This window comes from Mustela nigripes, chromosome 4, assembly GCF_022355385.1.
Source record: "Mustela nigripes isolate SB6536 chromosome 4, MUSNIG.SB6536, whole genome shotgun sequence".
NCBI lineage: Eukaryota > Metazoa > Chordata > Mammalia > Carnivora > Mustelidae > Mustela > Mustela nigripes.
The window spans coordinates 6,386,375-6,404,597 of record NC_081560.1 but is presented as its reverse complement, the minus strand read 5'-3'; the positions used below and the strand labels follow the sequence as shown (position 1 = coordinate 6,404,597).

General features: G+C 54.1%; 1 protein-coding gene across 5 annotated transcripts; it reads left to right on the top strand.

Moving 5' to 3' along the window:
- The first annotated feature begins 2,060 nt into the window (after window positions 1-2,060).
- ZNF783 (zinc finger protein 783) lies at window positions 2,061-16,674 on the top strand. 5 transcript variants are annotated; one of them, XM_059396175.1, is made up of 7 exons: window positions 2,061-2,193; window positions 4,762-5,160; window positions 5,248-5,374; window positions 5,540-5,668; window positions 12,178-12,363; window positions 13,377-13,469; window positions 15,338-16,674. In XM_059396175.1, the coding sequence occupies exons 1-7, from the start codon at window positions 2,170-2,172 to the stop codon at window positions 16,177-16,179; spliced, it is 1,800 nt and encodes a 599-aa protein (XP_059252158.1). In that variant the 5' UTR covers window positions 2,061-2,169; the 3' UTR covers window positions 16,180-16,674. The 5 variants fall into 5 exon arrangements, with proteins under 5 accessions (XP_059252158.1, XP_059252161.1, XP_059252159.1 ...); XM_059396176.1 differs by having other exon boundaries at window positions 2,062-2,193; window positions 5,293-5,374; XM_059396177.1 differs by having other exon boundaries at window positions 2,062-2,193; window positions 12,178-12,306.
- The last annotated feature ends 1,549 nt before the right edge of the window (window positions 16,675-18,223 follow it).

Genomic DNA, 18,223 nt, shown 5'->3' with positions numbered 1-18,223 from the left:
GGAACTAGTCAGAAGTCCAAGTTCTGGCCACCGCCACCCCCTCCAGCCTCAGACCTGGACACTCTGATACAGGTGCCCAGCAGTCTGTGTTGTAACCAGCGCACCAGGAAGCGTGACGCACACTCAAGTCTGAGTACCACTGACTTACAGAAACTTTCTAAAAATTCAAGACAGGTGGCGAAAATTAGAGCACTCTTCCCTAAACAGAGCTTATTAAATACTAGTGTTTTTTCTCTTTCTCCCATCCATTTTCCAGACTCTTTGCAATGGGCATTGAATCTTATAAGCTCACAACTTACCAGTATTTTTTTAAGATTATTTATTTATTTGATAGAGATGACAAGTAGGCAGAGAGGCAGGCAGAGAGAGGGGGGAAGCAGGCTCCCTGCCGAGCAGAGAGTCTGATGTGGGGCTTGATCCCAGGACCCCAAGATCATGACCTGAGCCAAAGGCAGAGGCTTTAATCCACTGAGCCTCCCAGGCGCCCCAACTTACCAGTATTTTATAATCCTTAATATTTTGGTCTGATCAACTCCCCTGAGAGCCTAAGGGTGCTCTTGATGCTTTCAGCACACATTTGTAAGTTATTAGGTTGGGTTATTTCAACAGAGATCCCCACAATAAATGATCTACATATTGACTGTATTACTTAAACTTCCTAAGCTTGCCCTAAAGTCTAGGGGCACACCTTACTTGGAGAAGGTATCAGTTTCTTTCTTATATGTCAGCTGACCGTGCCTTTGCTTGGATCAAAAATATGGGCAAATAATTTTCTCCCCTTCCTCCAAAAAGAGAAAATACTAAAAAGACTTGCAGAATAATTTCCCCTGGGAAGAGTTTATAGGCTCTAGGCTCTGAGACTAAGATGAACGGGAAATGTGGGAAAGATAGAAGATAAAGCTTAAACTGCATATAGCACGTTTTACTTTATATTTAGTGGTTAACTCTGGTTTTCCAAAATAAGGCTCTTAGGTTACAGATCAGGAAGATGGGTCCTAGCTTGAGTGGTTTATTAGAGAAGTGTGAAGGTCCGAATTAAGTGTTGGATTATTGTTGCTGTATTTGGCTCCGCCTGGAGCCAAAGCTACAGAAGATCCCCGCCTGGTGGCTGACGGCCAGGTGAAGACTGGGTGTGGCTTAGAAGGCTCCAGGGGACGCTGCGAAGCATCCCTGAGCAGAGTGTCTGCTGGGGAAGTAGGTCCCCTGGGAAGGAGGAGGAGACGCAAGATTCCCAAAAGGGGATTTGGGGAAGGGAGAGAGAGATTTTTTTTTTGTTTTTAATGAAATAAATTTTTCTTGAGACCATTTGTTCTGGAAAACCAAACAAGTGGTTTTTTTTTTTTTTTTTAATTAATTAGTGATTTTATTTATTTGAGAGAGAGATGGCAAGGGAGAGCACACGCAGGCTCTCGGCTGAGCAGGGAGCCGGATGTGGGGCTCCATCCTAGGACCCTGGGACCACGGCCTGAGCCGAAGGCAGCCACGGAACCGACGGAGTCCCCCCGGCGCGCAACAAGTAGTTCTAAACTCTGCCCCACCCTACCCCCACCCCGCCCGGCGCAACGAGTATACCCACACCGAGTCACTTGGGTCCTTCAGAGGCGTTACGGCGGCAAAGCTCCGGACACTTGATGCCCCGGCAAGGCCAGCCCTTCCCCGCCCCGACACGCGAACTCCCACGTTTTCTCAGCGTCCTGCACGGCCGCTTCTTAGCTCCGTGACTCGATCCTCCCAAGTGGGACGCTGGGGCCCAAGCGTCCTGGAGGGGGGCTAGGGGCCAGGGCTGGGCCCCCCCGAGCTGCCCCTGCCCGGGACCTGCGGGAGGCCGCGCCGGCGTCCACTCCCGCGGCCCAGGCCAGGGCGGGCGGGCGGCCTCCGTACGGGACCCCCGAGGCCGCGAGGGCCGGCGGGCGCGCGCAGAAGGCCGCGGGCCGCGGACGTGCGGTCCTTCGGGCTGCAGGGGGCGCTGTGCGCGCCCTCGTGCCCGGCCGCGAGCGCAGCTCTTGTTTAAAGGGCCGACGGGGCACGTGGCTCGGACGCAGCTCGCGGCCTCCCGGCAGCGGCTCCGAGGCTGGGCGTCTCCGCTCCGCCTCCGTCGCCGCCTGCGCGCTGCGCCAGGCCCGCCAGGCCAGGCCGAGGGCAGCCGCCGAGTGAGGGACGCGAGCAGCCATGGCCGAAGCGGCGCCCGCCCGGGTAAGCGCCCCGGCCCGCGGACGCCCAGACGGCCTGGGGCCGCCGCCGCCGCCGCCGCCGCCGTGAGGGTCGGCGCCCCGCAGCCGTGGAGCGGCCCCGCCGCGCGGCCTCCTGCTCCGCCCAGGCTGGCGCCGGCCGCGTCCCGCCGGCGCGGTCCGCCCCGCCGCCCCGGGTCTGGCGTCCCGGCCGGGCTTTCGGGTCGACAGCGCGGGCGGCCCAAACGGCAGGCTGGGCTGCGGGGCGCGGCGAGGCGGCCCCGACGTGGGGGGGGGGGGGGACAGGCCCTGCTTCCTAGCGGCACTTCAGATGACAGGCCTTGCCCTGAAGCGGGCCGGCCGTGTGTCCCGCCTGCCCCCCCCACCCCCGTCCATTGTCCGGTCGGAGGCACGCAGGGACGACTGTCGCGCAGCCCCACGCGCTTCAGACAGCGCGAGTGTGAGGCTCCGGAAGGGACTGGCCCAAGGCCACGCACCGAGTCTGGCCGAGCCCGACGTCTAGGCCAGAACTTCGGGATTACACTCTCATGAAGGCCCCGGGGTTCGACATTTACCGAAGAGAAAGGTGTCGAGTGCTGTTTTCGAGGGGGACTAGAGGTAGATTTTTTCTCAGACTGGCATGTTGGATTAGGTTATTTGGATTATTTTATTTATTTTATTTTTTTTAAAGATTTTATTTATTTGACACAGAGAGAAACCACAAGTAGGCAGAGAGGCAGGCAGAGAGAGTGGAGGAAGCAGGCTCCCTGCGGAGCAGAGAGCCCGACATGGGGCTCGATCCCAGGATGCTGGGAACATGACCTGAGCCGAAGGCAGAGGCTTTAACCCACTGAGCCACCCAGGCGCCCCGGATTATTTTAGACTGTTGGCCGGTAATGCGCAGTATGCGCAATTCCGAGAAAAGAATCTTTTGGCTATTTTTGATATACCAGAAAATCTCTTGCAAGCAGAACTCAGTAAATGGTTTCTACCATTATTAATACCTCTTAATGAAGTTTTTGAAACCTTGATTTTTGTGGCTCCTTTGAAAGGAGGAACTTCCACTCCGCCTCCTTTAATTAATGAATTTGGTGTGTGCTTCCCTTTGGATTCCCTGAGCGCCAGGGAGAGAAAGGGGGTGGGAATACTGAGGTTTGTGGCCCTGTCCCCTGGGGAATACGCCCCCAGGGCATTTCTGGAACTTCGTTAGTGACATCACCAGCTCCCACCTAGCCGGGGCCAGTCCCTCAGAACTTTTTCTGACCATTTCTTTCCGTTTACTCCTTTCCTTTTGTCATCTTACAGTACCTGAGATTGCCGAGAAACTTTACAACAGGAATGATTTGCCCCCAACTCTGCTTCTATACAGAATTTTTCTCCTGGAGAAAGAAGAACCACATAATTTTTTCTGCATTCCCCCATGGTCCCTTTACAATGGCAGGTGGCCAGTAGTTGTTACTGAATAAATGTTGTTTAATTGTGGGGTCATTCATTCATTCATTCAGCAGCTAGCTTTAGGAGCTGTGAATACAGTGGCGAATCACACACACCCTCTGGAACGTCCTTTCTGGGGGAAACAAACCAGAACCCAGGCAGATGCATACCTGCCTTCTTTTCTTTTCTTTTTAATATTTTATTTATTTATTTGCGAAAGACAGAAATAGCAAGAGAGAGCACGAGCAGAAAGGAGAGGGAGAAGCAGACTCCCAGCTGAGTAGGGAGTCGGACACGGGCCTTGATCCCTGGACTCTGGGATCATGACCTGAGCCGCAGGCTGAAGCTTAACCAGCTGAGACACCCAGGCCCCCCCAAAAGGCTTTTAGCACCAGGTCCTGGGACTGGGCTGTTGCACACGCTCCGGCTCGTGCATCAGCACCGGGCTGAGTTGAGGCACTCTGGAAGCTCTTTCCAAGGTGCCGAAGGACAGTGGAATGAAAAAGGTGGAGGAAAAAAGCCCAGGGGGGTCCGTTTCTTGCCACGTCCCTGAGCCAGAACCATCCACAGCAGCATAGTCTGCATCCTTACTGTTACCGTCTTAGCGGAATCCACGTGGGGCTTGCGTGCCTTGAGTATGTACCGCGTGCTAGACACTGGGCTAAGTGCTTTCAACAAAGACTGGGTCATTCTCACGATCATCTCCTGTGAGGACCGTTTTCTAGACGTGGAAGTGAAGTTGAAAGCTGTGTGGGAAGACGGTGCCCAGAGTCAGCCAGCTTGGGAGCGGCGGGCTTGCTGCTTGGACCTGGGCTCTCTGGCAGCAGAGCTCATGTTCTCTGTGCTTCCAGGCCTGTCCCTTGGTCTGCAGAGGAGGAGGAGGAGGAGACTAAGGTCCAAGATGGAAGCCCCCCGAGAGCCGCAGATGCTTTTGTCTTTGGCCGTGTGTTTCCTCCCGTTTTCCACTTGCTAATGCCTTGGTCCAGCCAGTGTTTCCTGCCTTCACTGATGTCCCTGCCTCCCTTCGACACCTGCCTGCCTGGCCCTTAGGATCCCAGCGGGGGCCTTCCCTGGGCAGGTGTCATCGTGAGGCTTTTTGAAGTACACATGTAGATGGGGTCATTCAGAGACCATCTCCCCTTTCTCTTCTTGTGGCCAGGCTCCAGAGAGGGATAAGCAGACAGAAGACGAAAGCCCTTCGACACCTCCTCTGTCACCCCCAGCAGCCGCGGAGAACTCTTACCTGTACTCCACGGAGATCACACTGTGGACGGTGGTGGCCGCCATCCAGGCCTTGGAGAAGAAGGTGGACTCCTGCCTGGCCCGCTTGCTGACCCTGGAGGGGCGGGCGGGGACGGCTGAGAAGAAGCTGCTGGACTGCGAGAAGACGGCTGTGGAGTTCGGGAACCAGCTGGAGGGCAAGTGGGCCGTGCTGGGGACCCTGCTGCAGGAGTACGGGCTGCTGCAGAGGCGGCTGGAGAACATGGAGAACCTGCTGAGGAACCGAAATTTCTGGATCCTGCGCCTGCCCCCGGGCAGCAAGGGGGAGGCCCCCAAGGTATCCCTCAGGCCCCTGGGGTGGGACAGCCCGAGGGACCGTGCCTGGAAGTGAGTGGGTGAGCATGCGTGACCCTTGTGGTTCCAGGTGCCTGTGACCTTTGATGACGTGGCCGTGTATTTCTCTGAGCAGGAGTGGGGCAAGCTGGACGAGTGGCAGAAGGAGCTCTACAAGCACGTGATGCGGGGCAACTACGAGATGCTGGTGTCCCTGGGTAAGGCTGCGGAGGTGGCGATCTGGGTCTGTGTCCGCAGATCGGCCTCTGGCGGTCTGCGTCTTTGCATTGACGTCTGTTCTTCTCAGTGTGTCTCCAGCTCTGCGGGCAGCTGCGGGGCGCGTGTCCAGGCCTGACCCAGCTCTCCTTCCGTTCCGTGTGCAGATTATGCCATCTCCAAACCAGACATCCTGACCCGGATGGAGCGGGGAGAGGAGCCTTGTCCTGGAGGCCCGTGGGGCCAGGAGGAGGGAAGCAGGAGGGAGGTAGCCCAGCCAAGGAGGCCAAGCCCTGGTGAGTGGGGGGCTGGACGGGGGAGTGAGTGGGCCGCACTGCTCTCCTGGGCTTTCCAGGCTAGCCCTCAGCCCGGGAGGGGGCACAGGCCCTCAACCCAAAGTGGGGCCCACTCTGTCCTAGGCCAGCCTAGTTGGGGCGGGGGGCGGAGCTTAGAGCCGTCGGGTTTCGGCTTCTGAACGGGGCGGCCAGCGGTTCTGGCGTTGTGTGGTTGTCGTGAGGACTCCGGGACCCGGCAGCCCTCTGGCTAGCACTTGCCGAGTGCTGTGTAAGCGGGGACTTAGGGCCACCAGTGACCCGGCGAGCAGCAGCAGCTCTCCTGCTGCCCCTCTAGCTCGCGCTCGCCCCCTCCTCCTCTGCTCCCCCACGTGAGCCTGCGGCTGTAAATGCCCGTCACCTACGGCTTCCCTGTGTGGACACGGGCCTCCCGGGGGGCGTCCAGGGCCGACTTGGTCCCCACAGCTGGTGTGGTAAGGGACCTGCGGTTCCCAAGTTGACTCTGATATCAGAGTCTTCTGGGAGACTTTAAAAGGTTAAATTTTTTTTTTTTAAGATTTTATTTATTTATTTGACAGAGAGAGAAATCACAAGCAGGCAGAGAGGCAGGCAGAGAGAGAGGAGGAAGCAGGCTCCCCGCTGAGCAGAGAGCCCGATGCGGGACTCGATCCCAGGAGCCTGGGATCATGACCCGAGCCGAAGGCAGCAGCTTAACCCACTGAGCCACCCAGGGGCCCCTAAAAGGTTAAATTTTAAAAAATAAATGGAGGTAGGGAGGAGTGCCAGACGTCCGTGTGAGCGTCACCCGTGTGGGGCGGCGATCGGGCGTTGGCTTCCCTGTCTAATCCCGCTCTCTGAGCGGAACCGGCCTACCAGTGTCGGAAGCAGCGGGTGAACACCGGCCCCGCATCTGCGTGCTCTTTTCCCCGAGTGTCTCAAAACTGTTGGCTGTAGGTGGCGGGTCCTGATGCGGGGACACCGAAGTCCACCTGTTGCATTCGATTTATAAAAAGCCCCCCTCCCGCCCCAAATTTAACAGCCTTGTTGAGATAAAGTTAGCATCCCCGGCAGTTCCCGGATTGGAGTATACAGCTCAGTGTCACTCTTCCTCACAGCTGTGTACCCTCACCACAGCTGGAACTTTCTTTGCCAGCCAAAGAGAAGCCCGTCCCCGTGGTGTTGACTTCCTGTTTCCCTCCCGCTGCTCCTCAGCCCAAGGCAACTACTCATCTGCCCTCTTGTGTCTTAGATTCGCCTGTTCTGGACATTGCACGTGAATGGAGTCCTACTGTGTGCGACCTTTCGAGTCTTCCATCTGTCACTGGGCGCATGCTCCGGGCTTCCCCACCTTGTGGCCTGGCACTGCCTTCCTGGGCACACATGTTGCTGCCTTCTGTCGTTCCGCACCTCCGTTCATGCGCACCCTCCCCTCCCCCTCTTGAATATTATTTACTTATTGACATTCTAATCTCATTTATCTTTTTTTTTTTTAATGTTTTATTTATTTGTCAGAGACAGAGAGCGAACACAAGCAGGGGGAGCAGCAGGCAGAGGGCCAAGCAGAGTCCCCACCATGCAGAGAGCGTGATGCGGGGCTCGATCCCAGGACCCCGACATCATGACCTGAGCTGAAGGCAGAGGCTTAACCTGCTGAGCCACCCAGGCTCGCCGTAAAGTCGTTTATCTTTTCAAATGCCATCATTTCATCATTTCCCGTATTCTGGGTTTGGTGTCACTTATTGTTCTTCTCTTTCTTGCATTTCCTCTAAACTGGTAAATCAGGAGGCTTCTTTGGGTTCAGGTTCAACCTCACGGGCCACATGGCTTCAGAGGTGGTGGCGTGTACTCCCTGCCAGCAGGGCCCTCAGCTCCAGGCACCGAGGCTCCGTCCTCGTGCCTTCTGGAGATCCTGGGCTCTGTTTTCTGTTGCAGAGCTCCCCATCACCTTCTCCCCTGGTGATTTTACCGGTCATTGAACGTTGTTCCCCAGATTTGTTATTCCCTTAGGGTTGCAAAATGGGGAGAGTCTGTCATACTTGGGCACTGCATCGGTGAAATTCTTTTACAAACAGTACTTTCCCTAATCAACTCTTAGTTACCCTGAAATAGAGTCTGTACAGAAGAGGCAGGATAGAAGCTTAATTCTTTTTCTTTATCAGTTATCACAGTGAAGTTACTCCCTTAGGAGCCTTTAAAGGTGACCAGTACTTGGGCTTTTTTTTTTTTTTTTAATTTTCTGTCTTTTTAAAATGACTTCAGAGACTTTTAAATATTTTATATATGCCAATCGTTTGCAGCCATTATTTTTTGTGCTTAAATTGTCCCATCTTTAGCTCATGGGAGCCCTTTCAAGTTGTCCCTGAGGTCATTTTGATGTGACTTCAGTGGCTTTCGGATACCATAAGATGTTCTAGAATCATCTAATGTATTTCCTGCCTCAGACCTGGAATACAAATTTCTCCAAGGAGTTTTGGTTCAGTGGCAAAGGATATTTGGATACCTCAATATGAGTGCTAGTGATTGCTAATTTTTAGCATTACGTCTAGGCCTTTTCAGAAAAAAAAAAAAAAGTTTGTTTTTTTTTTTTAGAAAATATGTTTTTTTTTTAAAGATTTTATTTATTTATGGATGCCTGGGTGGCTCAGTTGGTTAAGCAGCTGCCTTCAGCAAAGGTCATGATCCCAGCGTCCTGGGATCGAGTCCCACATCGGGCTCCCTGCTTGGCAGGGAGTCGGCTTCTCCGTCTGCCTCTGCCTGCCATTCTGTCTGCCTGTGCTTGCTCTCTCTCCCTCTCTCTCTCTGACAAATAAATAAAATCTAAAAAAAAAAAAAAAGAAAAAGATATAATAAAAAAAGATATTATTTATTTATTTGACAGACAGAGATCGTAAGTAGGCAGAGAGGCAGGCAGAGAGAGGGGGATGGGAAGCAGGCTCCCCACCAAACAGAGAGCCCTAGAAAATAATGTATCTTGGGGGCACCTGGGTGGCTTATTTTAAAAAGATTTAAACAAATTTTTTTAAAGATTTTGTTTATTTGACAGAGAGAGACATAGCAAGGAGGAAGCACAAGCAGAGGGAGAGAGAGAGAGGGAGAAGCAGGCCTCCTGCTGAGCAGAGAGAAGTGTGGGGCTTATCCCAGGACCTTGGGATCATGACCCCAGCTGAAGGCAGAGGATTAACTGACTGAGCCACACAGGTGGCCCTATTTTTAGGTGTTTAGAAATGGCTCTTTTTACCTTTTCATTTAATGTTTTGAATACATACGGCATGTTATGTTTGCAAAGTCAGAATGGTTTAAAAGGATGCATTCAGGAAAGTCTTATTTCCATTCTTACTCCTTTGTCCCTATAGATAATCATTTTTTAAAAAAGATTTTATTTATTTATTTATTTGACAGAGAATGAGAGAGCACAATGCAGGGGGAGACAAGGCAGGGGGAGAGGGAGAAACAGGCTCCCTGATAAGCAAGGAGCCCTATGCGGGGCTCGATCCCAGGACTCCAGGATCATGACCTAAGCCAAAGACAGATGCCCAACTGATTGAGCCACCCAGGCACCCCTCTTCTAAGAGTTTTGTGTTTTAGCTCTTACATTTAGATCTTTGATTCCTTTGAGTTAGTTTTTATATATGGAGTTAGATAAAGATCTTTTATTCTTTTGTATGTGGATATGCAGTTTTCCCAGCACCATTTGTTGAAAAGACTGTCCATTCCCCTTTGAGTGGTCTTGAGATGCTTCTAAAATGTCACTTGACTAGCTATGTGAATGTTTATGACTTAGTTCTGTTTATTTATTCTATTGATGCTAGTACTACCACACTGTTTTGATTACAGTGTCTTTGTAAGTTTTGAAGTTAGGAAGTCATTCCACTTTGTTCTTCCTCCTTAATATTGTTTTCACTCTTTGAGGTCCCTTGAGATTCCATATGAATTTTAGGATGGGGTTTTTCTCTTTCTGTAAAAATTGCCATTGAGACTTTGATAGAGATTGCATTGAATCTGTAAGTCACTTTGGTAGTTAATATAAACAATATTAAGCCTTCCAATCCATGAACATGGTATGTTTCCATTTACTTATTATGCCTTTAGTTTCTTTCTGCAGTGTTTTGTAGTTTTCGTTGTAAAGGTCTTTCACCTCCTTGGTTAAATAGTTCCTTTTTTTTTTTTTTTTTTTAAAGATTTTATTTATTTATTTGGCAGAATGACAGAGATCACAAGTAGGCAGAGTGGCAGGCAGAGAGAGGGGGGAAGCAGGCTCCCTGCTGAACAGAGAGCCTGAAGCGGGGCTTGATTCCAGGACCCTGAGATCATGACCTGAGCCAAAGGCAGAGGCTTAACCCACTGAGGCACCCAGGTGCCCCAGTTAAATAATTCCTGAGGCTTTCATTCTTTTTGATACTATTATAAGTGGAATTGTTTCTGTAATTTTCTTTTCAAATTGCTTGTTATTAGTGTATAGAAATACTAATTTTTATATATTGACTTTTGTCCTGGTACTTTGTTGAATTAATTTGCTAGTCCCTACAGTTCTTTGTGGAATCTTTAGGCTTTTCTGCATATTTCATCTTTGAAGAGATAATTTTATTTCCTCCTTTCCAATTTGGATATTATTTATTTTTGTTTCTTGTTAACTTGCTCTGTCCAGGGCTTCCAGTCCTTTGATGAATGGGTGGTAAAAGTGGACATTTTGCCTTGTTCCTAATCTTAGGGGAAAAGCTTTCATTCTTTGACCATTGAATGTGCTGTTCACTGTTGGTTTTTCATATATGGCTTTTATTATGTTGAGATAGTTTCTGTGTCTGGTCTTTTGAATGGTTTTATCATGGAAGGGTGTTGAATTTTGTCAGATGCTTTTTCTGCATTAACTGAGATGTTTTCCCGAGGTGTTTTCCCTTCATTCTGTTAATGTGGTGTGTTCTGTTGGTTTTGTTTCGTATGCTGAACTAACATTGCATCCCAGGAATACACTCTACTTGGTCATGGTATTTAATGCTTTTTTCCCCCCCAAGATTTCATTTATTTATTTGAGAGAGAGAGAGCATGAGGGGGTGGGGTGGCAGAGGGAGAGGGAGAAGCAGACTCCCCATTGAGCAGGGCACCCAATGCAGGGTTTGATCTCAGGACCCTGGGATCATGACCTGAGCTGAAGGCAGATGTTTAAATGACTGAGACCCTCGGCACCCCGGCAACAGTTGTTTGTTTAGTTGGGTTTTTTTTAGATTTTAATTATTTGAGAGAGAGAGAGAGAGAGAGCTCAAGATGGGGGAGGGTCAGAGGGAAAAGCAGACTCCCTGCTGATTGGGGAGCCTGATGTGGGACCTGATCCCGGGGCTTCCAACTGACTGAGCCATCCAGGTGCCCCAACAGTGTTTTTTGTTTTGTTTTTTTAAGATTTTATTTACTGATTTGACAGAGAGAGAGAGTGTGCAAGCATAGCAGGGGAGGGAGAAGCAGGCTCCCTACTGAACAGGGAGCCCGATGCAGGGCTCGATCTCAGGACCCTGGGATCATGACCTGAGCCGAAGACACATGCTTAACGACTGAGCCACCCAGGCGCCCCATTAGCAGTGTATTTTTCATGATATCTCTCTTACATGAGGGGGGGTGAGTATCCTTTTATTTATGGGCCATTTAAATTTCTAACTCTGTGAACTCTGTGTTCATCTCTTTTGACCTAGGACCTTTTTTAAAATGCAGCTAATGGGCGCCCAGGTGGCTCGTTGGGTTATGCATCTGACTTTGGCTCGGGTCATCATCTCAGGGTCCTGGGATTGAGTGCCGTGTCAGCCTCTGTGCTCAGCAGGGAGCCTGCTTCTCTCTGCCCCCTCTCTCTCTCTCCCTCTCCCTCTGTCTCTCCCTCTCCCCACTCATGTTCGCACATGATATGATATCTCTCTCAGATATGTTACATCTTTAAAAAAAACAAAACTGCAGGGGCACCTGTGTAACTTAGTTGGTTAAGCGTCTGCTTTTGGCTCGGGTCATGATCCTAGGACCTCAGGATCAAGGCGCATGTCGGGCTCCCCGCTCAGTGGGGAACCTGCTTCTTCTCTCTCTGCCCCTCCCCTTGTTCGTGCGTGCACACACTCACTGTCTCAGTCTCTCAAATAAGTAAAATCTTTAAAAATAAATACAATAAAATCTTTTTCAAGAAATGCGTAATTCCTAGGCCTACCCAGAACCGCCGATGAGAATCTTGGGGTGCTTCCAGGGGGATCCCTATACATCAGGGTGGCACAGGACTTGGGCCCGGAAGCCACTGTTGCGTTGTTCTGAGCCGGGACGCCCTAACAAGCCACACGACTTGTCTGGTACGCTCAGACATTACTGTGCTGTATCTTTTCCTTCTCTTTTAGCCACGAGGGATCCGTGAAGTCCACTTAAATGTCCCAGCCAGTGTTTGACCTGATGCCCCCCAGTCCCGGTGACCGCAGGCGGCCCTGCGCCACAGGCTCCTGCCACCGGGAGGGATCTCTGTGTTGTCCTTGGCATCACTGAGTTGCATTTTCCAGGCGTCCCTCCACGTCCAGAGCACAACCTCGGCCCCGTCAGCCCTGCCCGGGAAGAACCAAAAGAAGAGCAGGTCACCAGGCGCCAGCAAGACTCCGAGACGAGAGTGACCGTCCCTGGAGCAAGCACGGGTGAGCGAGGGCCGCCGGGCCGCCGTGTGAAGAGCATCTTGACACACGACCAGACAGGTGCTGCTGAGTAATGTGCTGAAGCGTGACAGGGGGACAGATGACGGACACCAGGCTTGGCCAAGCTGGACGGGCTTCCTGGGAAGGGGACCCTGTGACAGGCCTTAGAGGAGGAAGCGTAGATTTTAGCTGGGAACGAAGGGCGTTTTTCGCAGGAGAAAATGGGCTGAGCCAAAGTGTGGGTTCCTGAGGCCTGCTAGGGGCCAGGCCCTCTGGCCGGGCTGCAGCGAGGGGAAGGGCACACAAAGGCGGGTACTGGGCCTGCTCCGGCTTCCTGTGATGGTCCCGTTAACCGGGCGGTCTGTGTCCTGGGCCTAGCACGGTGCTGGCATGTGCATTCGTTCCTCAGCAAACGTCCTCTCTCTGGAGGCTGTGGGGGACCCTCTGGCTTCTGGCCGCCTTTCCAGTGCTCTCTGTCTGCTCGTGTGTGAAGGAAGCTCCTGTCCGTCCTTTCACAGAATAGAGCACAGCTCGGAGGGCATTTGGCCTCACCCGTGGCATTTACTCCAGAGCCCTGCGGTCTGCCTGCAGCTTGGCTTTGCTAGCCCGCCTTCTCCTGCCCTCGTCTTCCTCTTCCTCCTCGCTCCCACGGGCCTGACTTTTCAGTCTCGGTTGCTTTCCCTCCAGTGACTATGAGCTCCCTGGGGCGGGGGTGGGGGGCGGGGTGACTGTCCCTCTCTCCCCGGTGCCCTCCTGCCCAGCCAGTGTGTAAGCAGAGGGGACCTTCTCTTTGTCCCTGCTCCCCTGCAGACCTGGCGCCGGGCCCCAGGGGCCTCCCCAAACCCTCTGTCCTTCGGCGGTCCGTGAGGGTGACGGAGTTGTCCGCGCTGGCCCAGATGGGAACTGGGGGCATGGCCTTCACGGCTTTCCTCTCGCCTCCGAAGCAGAGGCCATGGAGCGAGCAGTCCTCTGGACAGAGCAGGCGTTCGAGCATATGCGGGGTCTGCTTGGAGCCTGTGCGGTCCTGCACGAGCCTGGTGTCGGGAAGGGCCCTCACAGTGTCTCTCGCACAGGGCCTCCAGCCGCGGTTAAACAGGAGCAAGAATTTTCAGGTGGGGAGTCTCCAACATCCCCTCCCGGGGAGAGGCTGCCTGGCATGGGGCCAGGTGAGTGACAGAGGGGCCCTTGGCTGTGGGGTGGGAGGCGGCGCAGTGGGCCCCGGGAAGGAGCCTCTTCCTAGGGGTCCCTGCCTCTTTCCCAGGTCCTTTTGCCCTGGGACTCTTTGCGACCCCGACCGTCTAGGTCCTGGTCGTCCCCCATCGTGTCTGGCCTGGTGGGAAGGTGCTGCTCGAACACAGGCTGCGCGCACCAGGTTCGGGGTCTGGTGACAGAAAGGCCTCACGGCAACCCTGTGAATGGTCCCGGCGCACAGCCTCGGATGTCTCAGAGTTTGTATGCGGTGGTCTATGATTTAAATTCAGGTCCCCTGCCTAGAGGCCACAAAACCGGGCTTACACCGTGATGAACAGGAAAAAATGTAGCAATTATCGCCCATTCCAGCTTTGGGGTGGTTTTCTGCCCTGAGAGAAAGGGATCCAGTTCTTACCTGGTTCCATTCCGCTTTGATGGGAGGCAGAGGTGAGATGTGGGTGCCTTGGGGTTGTGGCATGGTGGGCGTCCAAGCTGGAGATGGGCTTCAGGTGAAGAGGTCTGGGAACCTTGGCCTTCACATGGAATAGGGCCGGAGACCCACACTAATCCCCAAGTTTAGGAATACCACGGTAGCCCATTAAATGCAACACTTCAGATGCAAAGTTCAGATGCTTCTTAGAGACTCTTAACTGATTCTGTAGCTGTGGGACTAAATTACAAATGGCAGGGTCATGTCCAACATAGAAACCAAAGTTTTGTCCGGAGTTACTTGTGAGGGTTGCTGGGAAGCTGGACTTGAGCAAAGAACCCCGAGGTCTTGACATCAGGTGCTGGTCTGGAAGGTTCGGCAGTTAGCAGAGTCTCTGGGGTGGGATTTAAATTCATGCTTCAGCAAGAAGTGAACTCCCTCTTGCTCTGGACCTTGGAAATCGCTCGTAAAGGGCTAAAGGTTTCGTTCTAATAGGCAGAGGGTAAGGTTCACTGTCAGTCTTCAAACAGACCGTGGGTTGCAGTGTCTGAGATGCTGGGCTCGGGGGGAGGTCAGAGAAGCCAGTCGGGGCTGATTCCAGAAAAGCCCAGAGGGGAACAGCAGTGAAGGATCTCCAAGAGTGCCGGTGTTGCAGGCAGGGCCTGTGGCCGGGATCTTCCTTCCCAGCACTGGGGCCCATGTGTTGCCTCCGAGTCCCGGCTCTCTCCTCTGTCCTGGCAGTTCCCAGCCTCAGTCCCATCTCCGAGTCAAGTGCTGACTCACACTGAGGTCCAGCCAGGAAGCCGAGGTCCTCGTGCCTCCCGCCTGTCCCCGGAGAGCAGGTGCCAGACAGGGAGCTGATGCTTAGGTGGATTTGTTACTTGGATGAGCAGCTCCGAGTGTGGCTGAAACGCCGGCTTCCTCTGGGCCTGAGGCTCCTCACCTGCCTCAGCGGCCCCAGGGCTCACTGTCATTCACCGAAGGGAACTAACATCGTCAGAACTCCTAGGGGTCTATGTAGCCAAGGTATCTCGGTGCAGGGTCTCCCCCGCATCATCTACCTGTTTGCTTTAACGCCGTCTGCCCTCTGACCCCTGGCGCCCTGGCTTCTGGTTTTGCGGCTTTGTCTCCTTTCTCCGGATGTCCATTGCTTGGCCTCCAGGAATGGGCCGTGCGACAGCAAACAGCCAGTGGGGGGCTGCTCAGGCGACAGTGCCCGCTCCGTAGGGCCAAGGGAACAGGGTCACTGGTGTGTGTGCTGTGAGCAACCTGCAGGAGAAAGGGCTCCGAGAAGACGGGAGCAGGGGGCTGCCGATCCGGCTAGGGCTGTGCTTGGAGCCCCGGGCTGGGTGGCGTGGCCTCGGTGGGCACCAGTGTGGCCCGCTTGAAGTTAATGGAGATTCCTTTCTCCAGGCGGTGGCAGCGTGCTCATCAAGACAGAGGCCCAGTCCGAGGACGAGATGATACCCGAGCAGCTCTTCCTGGGCGAGTCCCACAGCCAGCCCATGTATAGGATGGCCAAGGGGCCCAGGAGCAGGACCGAGGGCCCCTGTCGGCTGCGTGCGGCAGGGGTGCCACGGGTGCGGGTGGGGGACCCGCGGGCCCCGGGAGCTCTGGGGGAGCCGCCCCGCATCCTCCCTCGCAGGCGAGAGCGGACCTTCCCCTGCCCTGACTGTGGGCAGAGTTTCCGCTTGAAGATTAACCTGACCATTCACCAGCGGACGCACGTGGAGGAGGAGCCCAGGGAGACTCCGGGGAGCTCGCCCCCTGGCTGGGGGGAGGCCCCCTCCACTCTGGAGCCGGGCGAGGTGGTGGTGCCGGGCCCAGTCATCCGCTGGCTCCCTGAGGAGCCCGGAGGCCGCCGCTCCCTGGCGGGCCGCTCCCTCCTGGCGCGGCGTCCGGCGGCGGCGGGCAAGGTGTACCACTGCAGCGAGTGCCTGCGCTTCTTCCAGCAGCGGAAGAGTCTGCTGCTGCACCAGCGCCTGCACACGGGCACCAGCCAGGGCTGGCCGGCCTGTCCCTACTGCGGCAAGGCCTTCCGCCGGCCCTCCGACCTCTTCCGCCACCAGCGCATCCACACGGGCGAGCGGCCCTACCAGTGCCCTCAGTGCGGCCGCGCCTTCAACCGGAACCACCACCTGGCGGTCCACATGCAGACTCACACCCGAGGCCAGGCGGGCCCGCCCTGCCCCACTTCCCTGGCCCTCCCCCGGACGCCCCCGGGACCCCGGCCCAGCCACAGTGAGGAGGGCTGAGCGGCCAGGAGCCTGTAGGGGCACCCTCCGGCTCTCCGGGGCACCCCCAGCAGGACTCCTGTCCGCCTTCGGGCCTTTCCCCCGGTGCCTGGCGCTGGTTCCTCGTTCTGGACTAGTTCTGGAATAGCTTTGGAGAGAGCTTTTTTCCATTCAGATGGGAAGCAGTGGCCTTTTTGGTAACTGTGTGTGTATGACCAGATGCCTCAACTTCCTGTTTTCTGAGTTTGTCACTCTTCGCTGCCTTTTCTACATTCCTGACTTAGAAAGGATCCCTTAAAGCATACAGGATGCCGACTTTTGGTGAGAGACTGTGGCGGGTATCTGAGACCGGCACTGGAGATAGTGGCCCTTCCAGTAGCGGGCGATGGAGACACGGAGGGCCTGCCGTTCCTAATGTACACAGAGGTCACAGCAGAGTGGACAGTTTGAAGAATAGGCGCTGGAAATTTGAGTTTTCCTACTGTGTTATTTTGAAATCTTTTTTTCCCTTCCTTATGGAGTTTTTCTAGTGTTTTTTTAAGGGTTACGTGTGGTTGCAAAGGGGACCAGGAGCCCTGAGGGGCAGGAACTATTCTGCTACCTCCTTGTGTGTGGGGATGGTGGAGGGGCTGTCCAGATCAGCCCAGGTATTGGTGGGGGCTTGGCTGCTGCTCTGACACAGGCTGCGATCCTGGGTGTGCATTCTTTGGCCCAGAGTGCTTCCCAACATCCCAACATCCATGAATGATTTTGGTTATTAGTTGAGAGGGGAAACTGAGGCCTGGAGTGGTGGACCCTTCCCCCAAGGTCTCAGTATTATGGGTATGCACGGCCTGAGGACTTAGAGGGTGGGGGAGATGCAGACCCAGCCCAGGAAACTCCTCCCGGAGAGGAAGCTTCTGATGTGGGTGAGGCTGGGAAGCCCGGCTGGATTCCTGTGCTTCCGCGGCCTGAGCTGTCATGTTAAAGGAGTGGTATGTTCCAAGAACTTGGGGCTGGTAGAAGAGATAGTCCAAGAGACAGGGGTGGGTTTCTTTAACCACCTCCTGCGTCATGTTCCTCACCTGTCAGAGGGGGTAATGACCCCGGTGCATTCTACCTCACCTTAGCGTTTTCGGGGTCGCAAAAGATTAAGAGGCAGTGGGGCAGATAGGAAGCCTGGTTGTATCCTCTTTTCAAGTTCAGGGCCCCCCTTCTCTTCCATGTTCATCTCCAGCTCTTTGCCCAAGTCAGAATCCCTCAGGAAGGACCTTTATTTTCTAGAGTGAGTGGAAGGTCTCGGGTACAGAGCGAGCTGAGACTTTCCCGTTGGGCTATATCCGCAAGGAGCCCTTTGTAGGTCGGTGGAACAAATTCTTATCAAAGCAATGAGGTTCGGACTGTAGGATTTCAAGCAATAGCACTAGGCGTCCTGGAGAAGTCTTGGTGGCAGCTTGCATCTGTGCCTCTTCGATCACACCACTTTGGGTGCTACCTAGAGAGCAACCCTTGGTTTGGGCGATTTGGAACTGGAGTACTGTGTCCTCAGCTATTTTGTTGTCTTATTGGCCTTGGCACTACGTGAAGTGGCCAGCATTCAGACCTGCTTCCAGGCGTCTGGGTCCCTGGCTGTGCCACTTCTTCTTGTCCCTCTGACCCTCTCCTCTCTCCCAAAGTCCTGAACAGAGTTGGGGGCAGGTGGGAACATTGCCATCATCTCTGGGGCAAGAGTGAGTATGCAAGTCGGTGAGAGCCCAGCCAAGCTCCCCTGGGCTTGGGAGGAAGGGCTGCCACCCTCCCCAGCTATGCATTCTGCTCGTCTCCTCTGGCATCCCCAACCCTCACCAGGGCCCCCCCCAAGTCAGGGCTGGGCTGTCACCAAGTGTTCATACAGGATATGGTGCAAATGGAGCTGCTCTGAGCCTTCCTCTTCCCTGTAAGAGTTAGACTTGGGTGTTCCCTGGGGATGCCTCAAGGCTCGAAAGTCCTAGACCTTTCTAAGGCTAAATGTCCTGTGTAAACACGGGTACTCTAGCAATAGTACAAACCAGGGGTGATCGCTGGACACAGGCCCTCTCATTTCTTC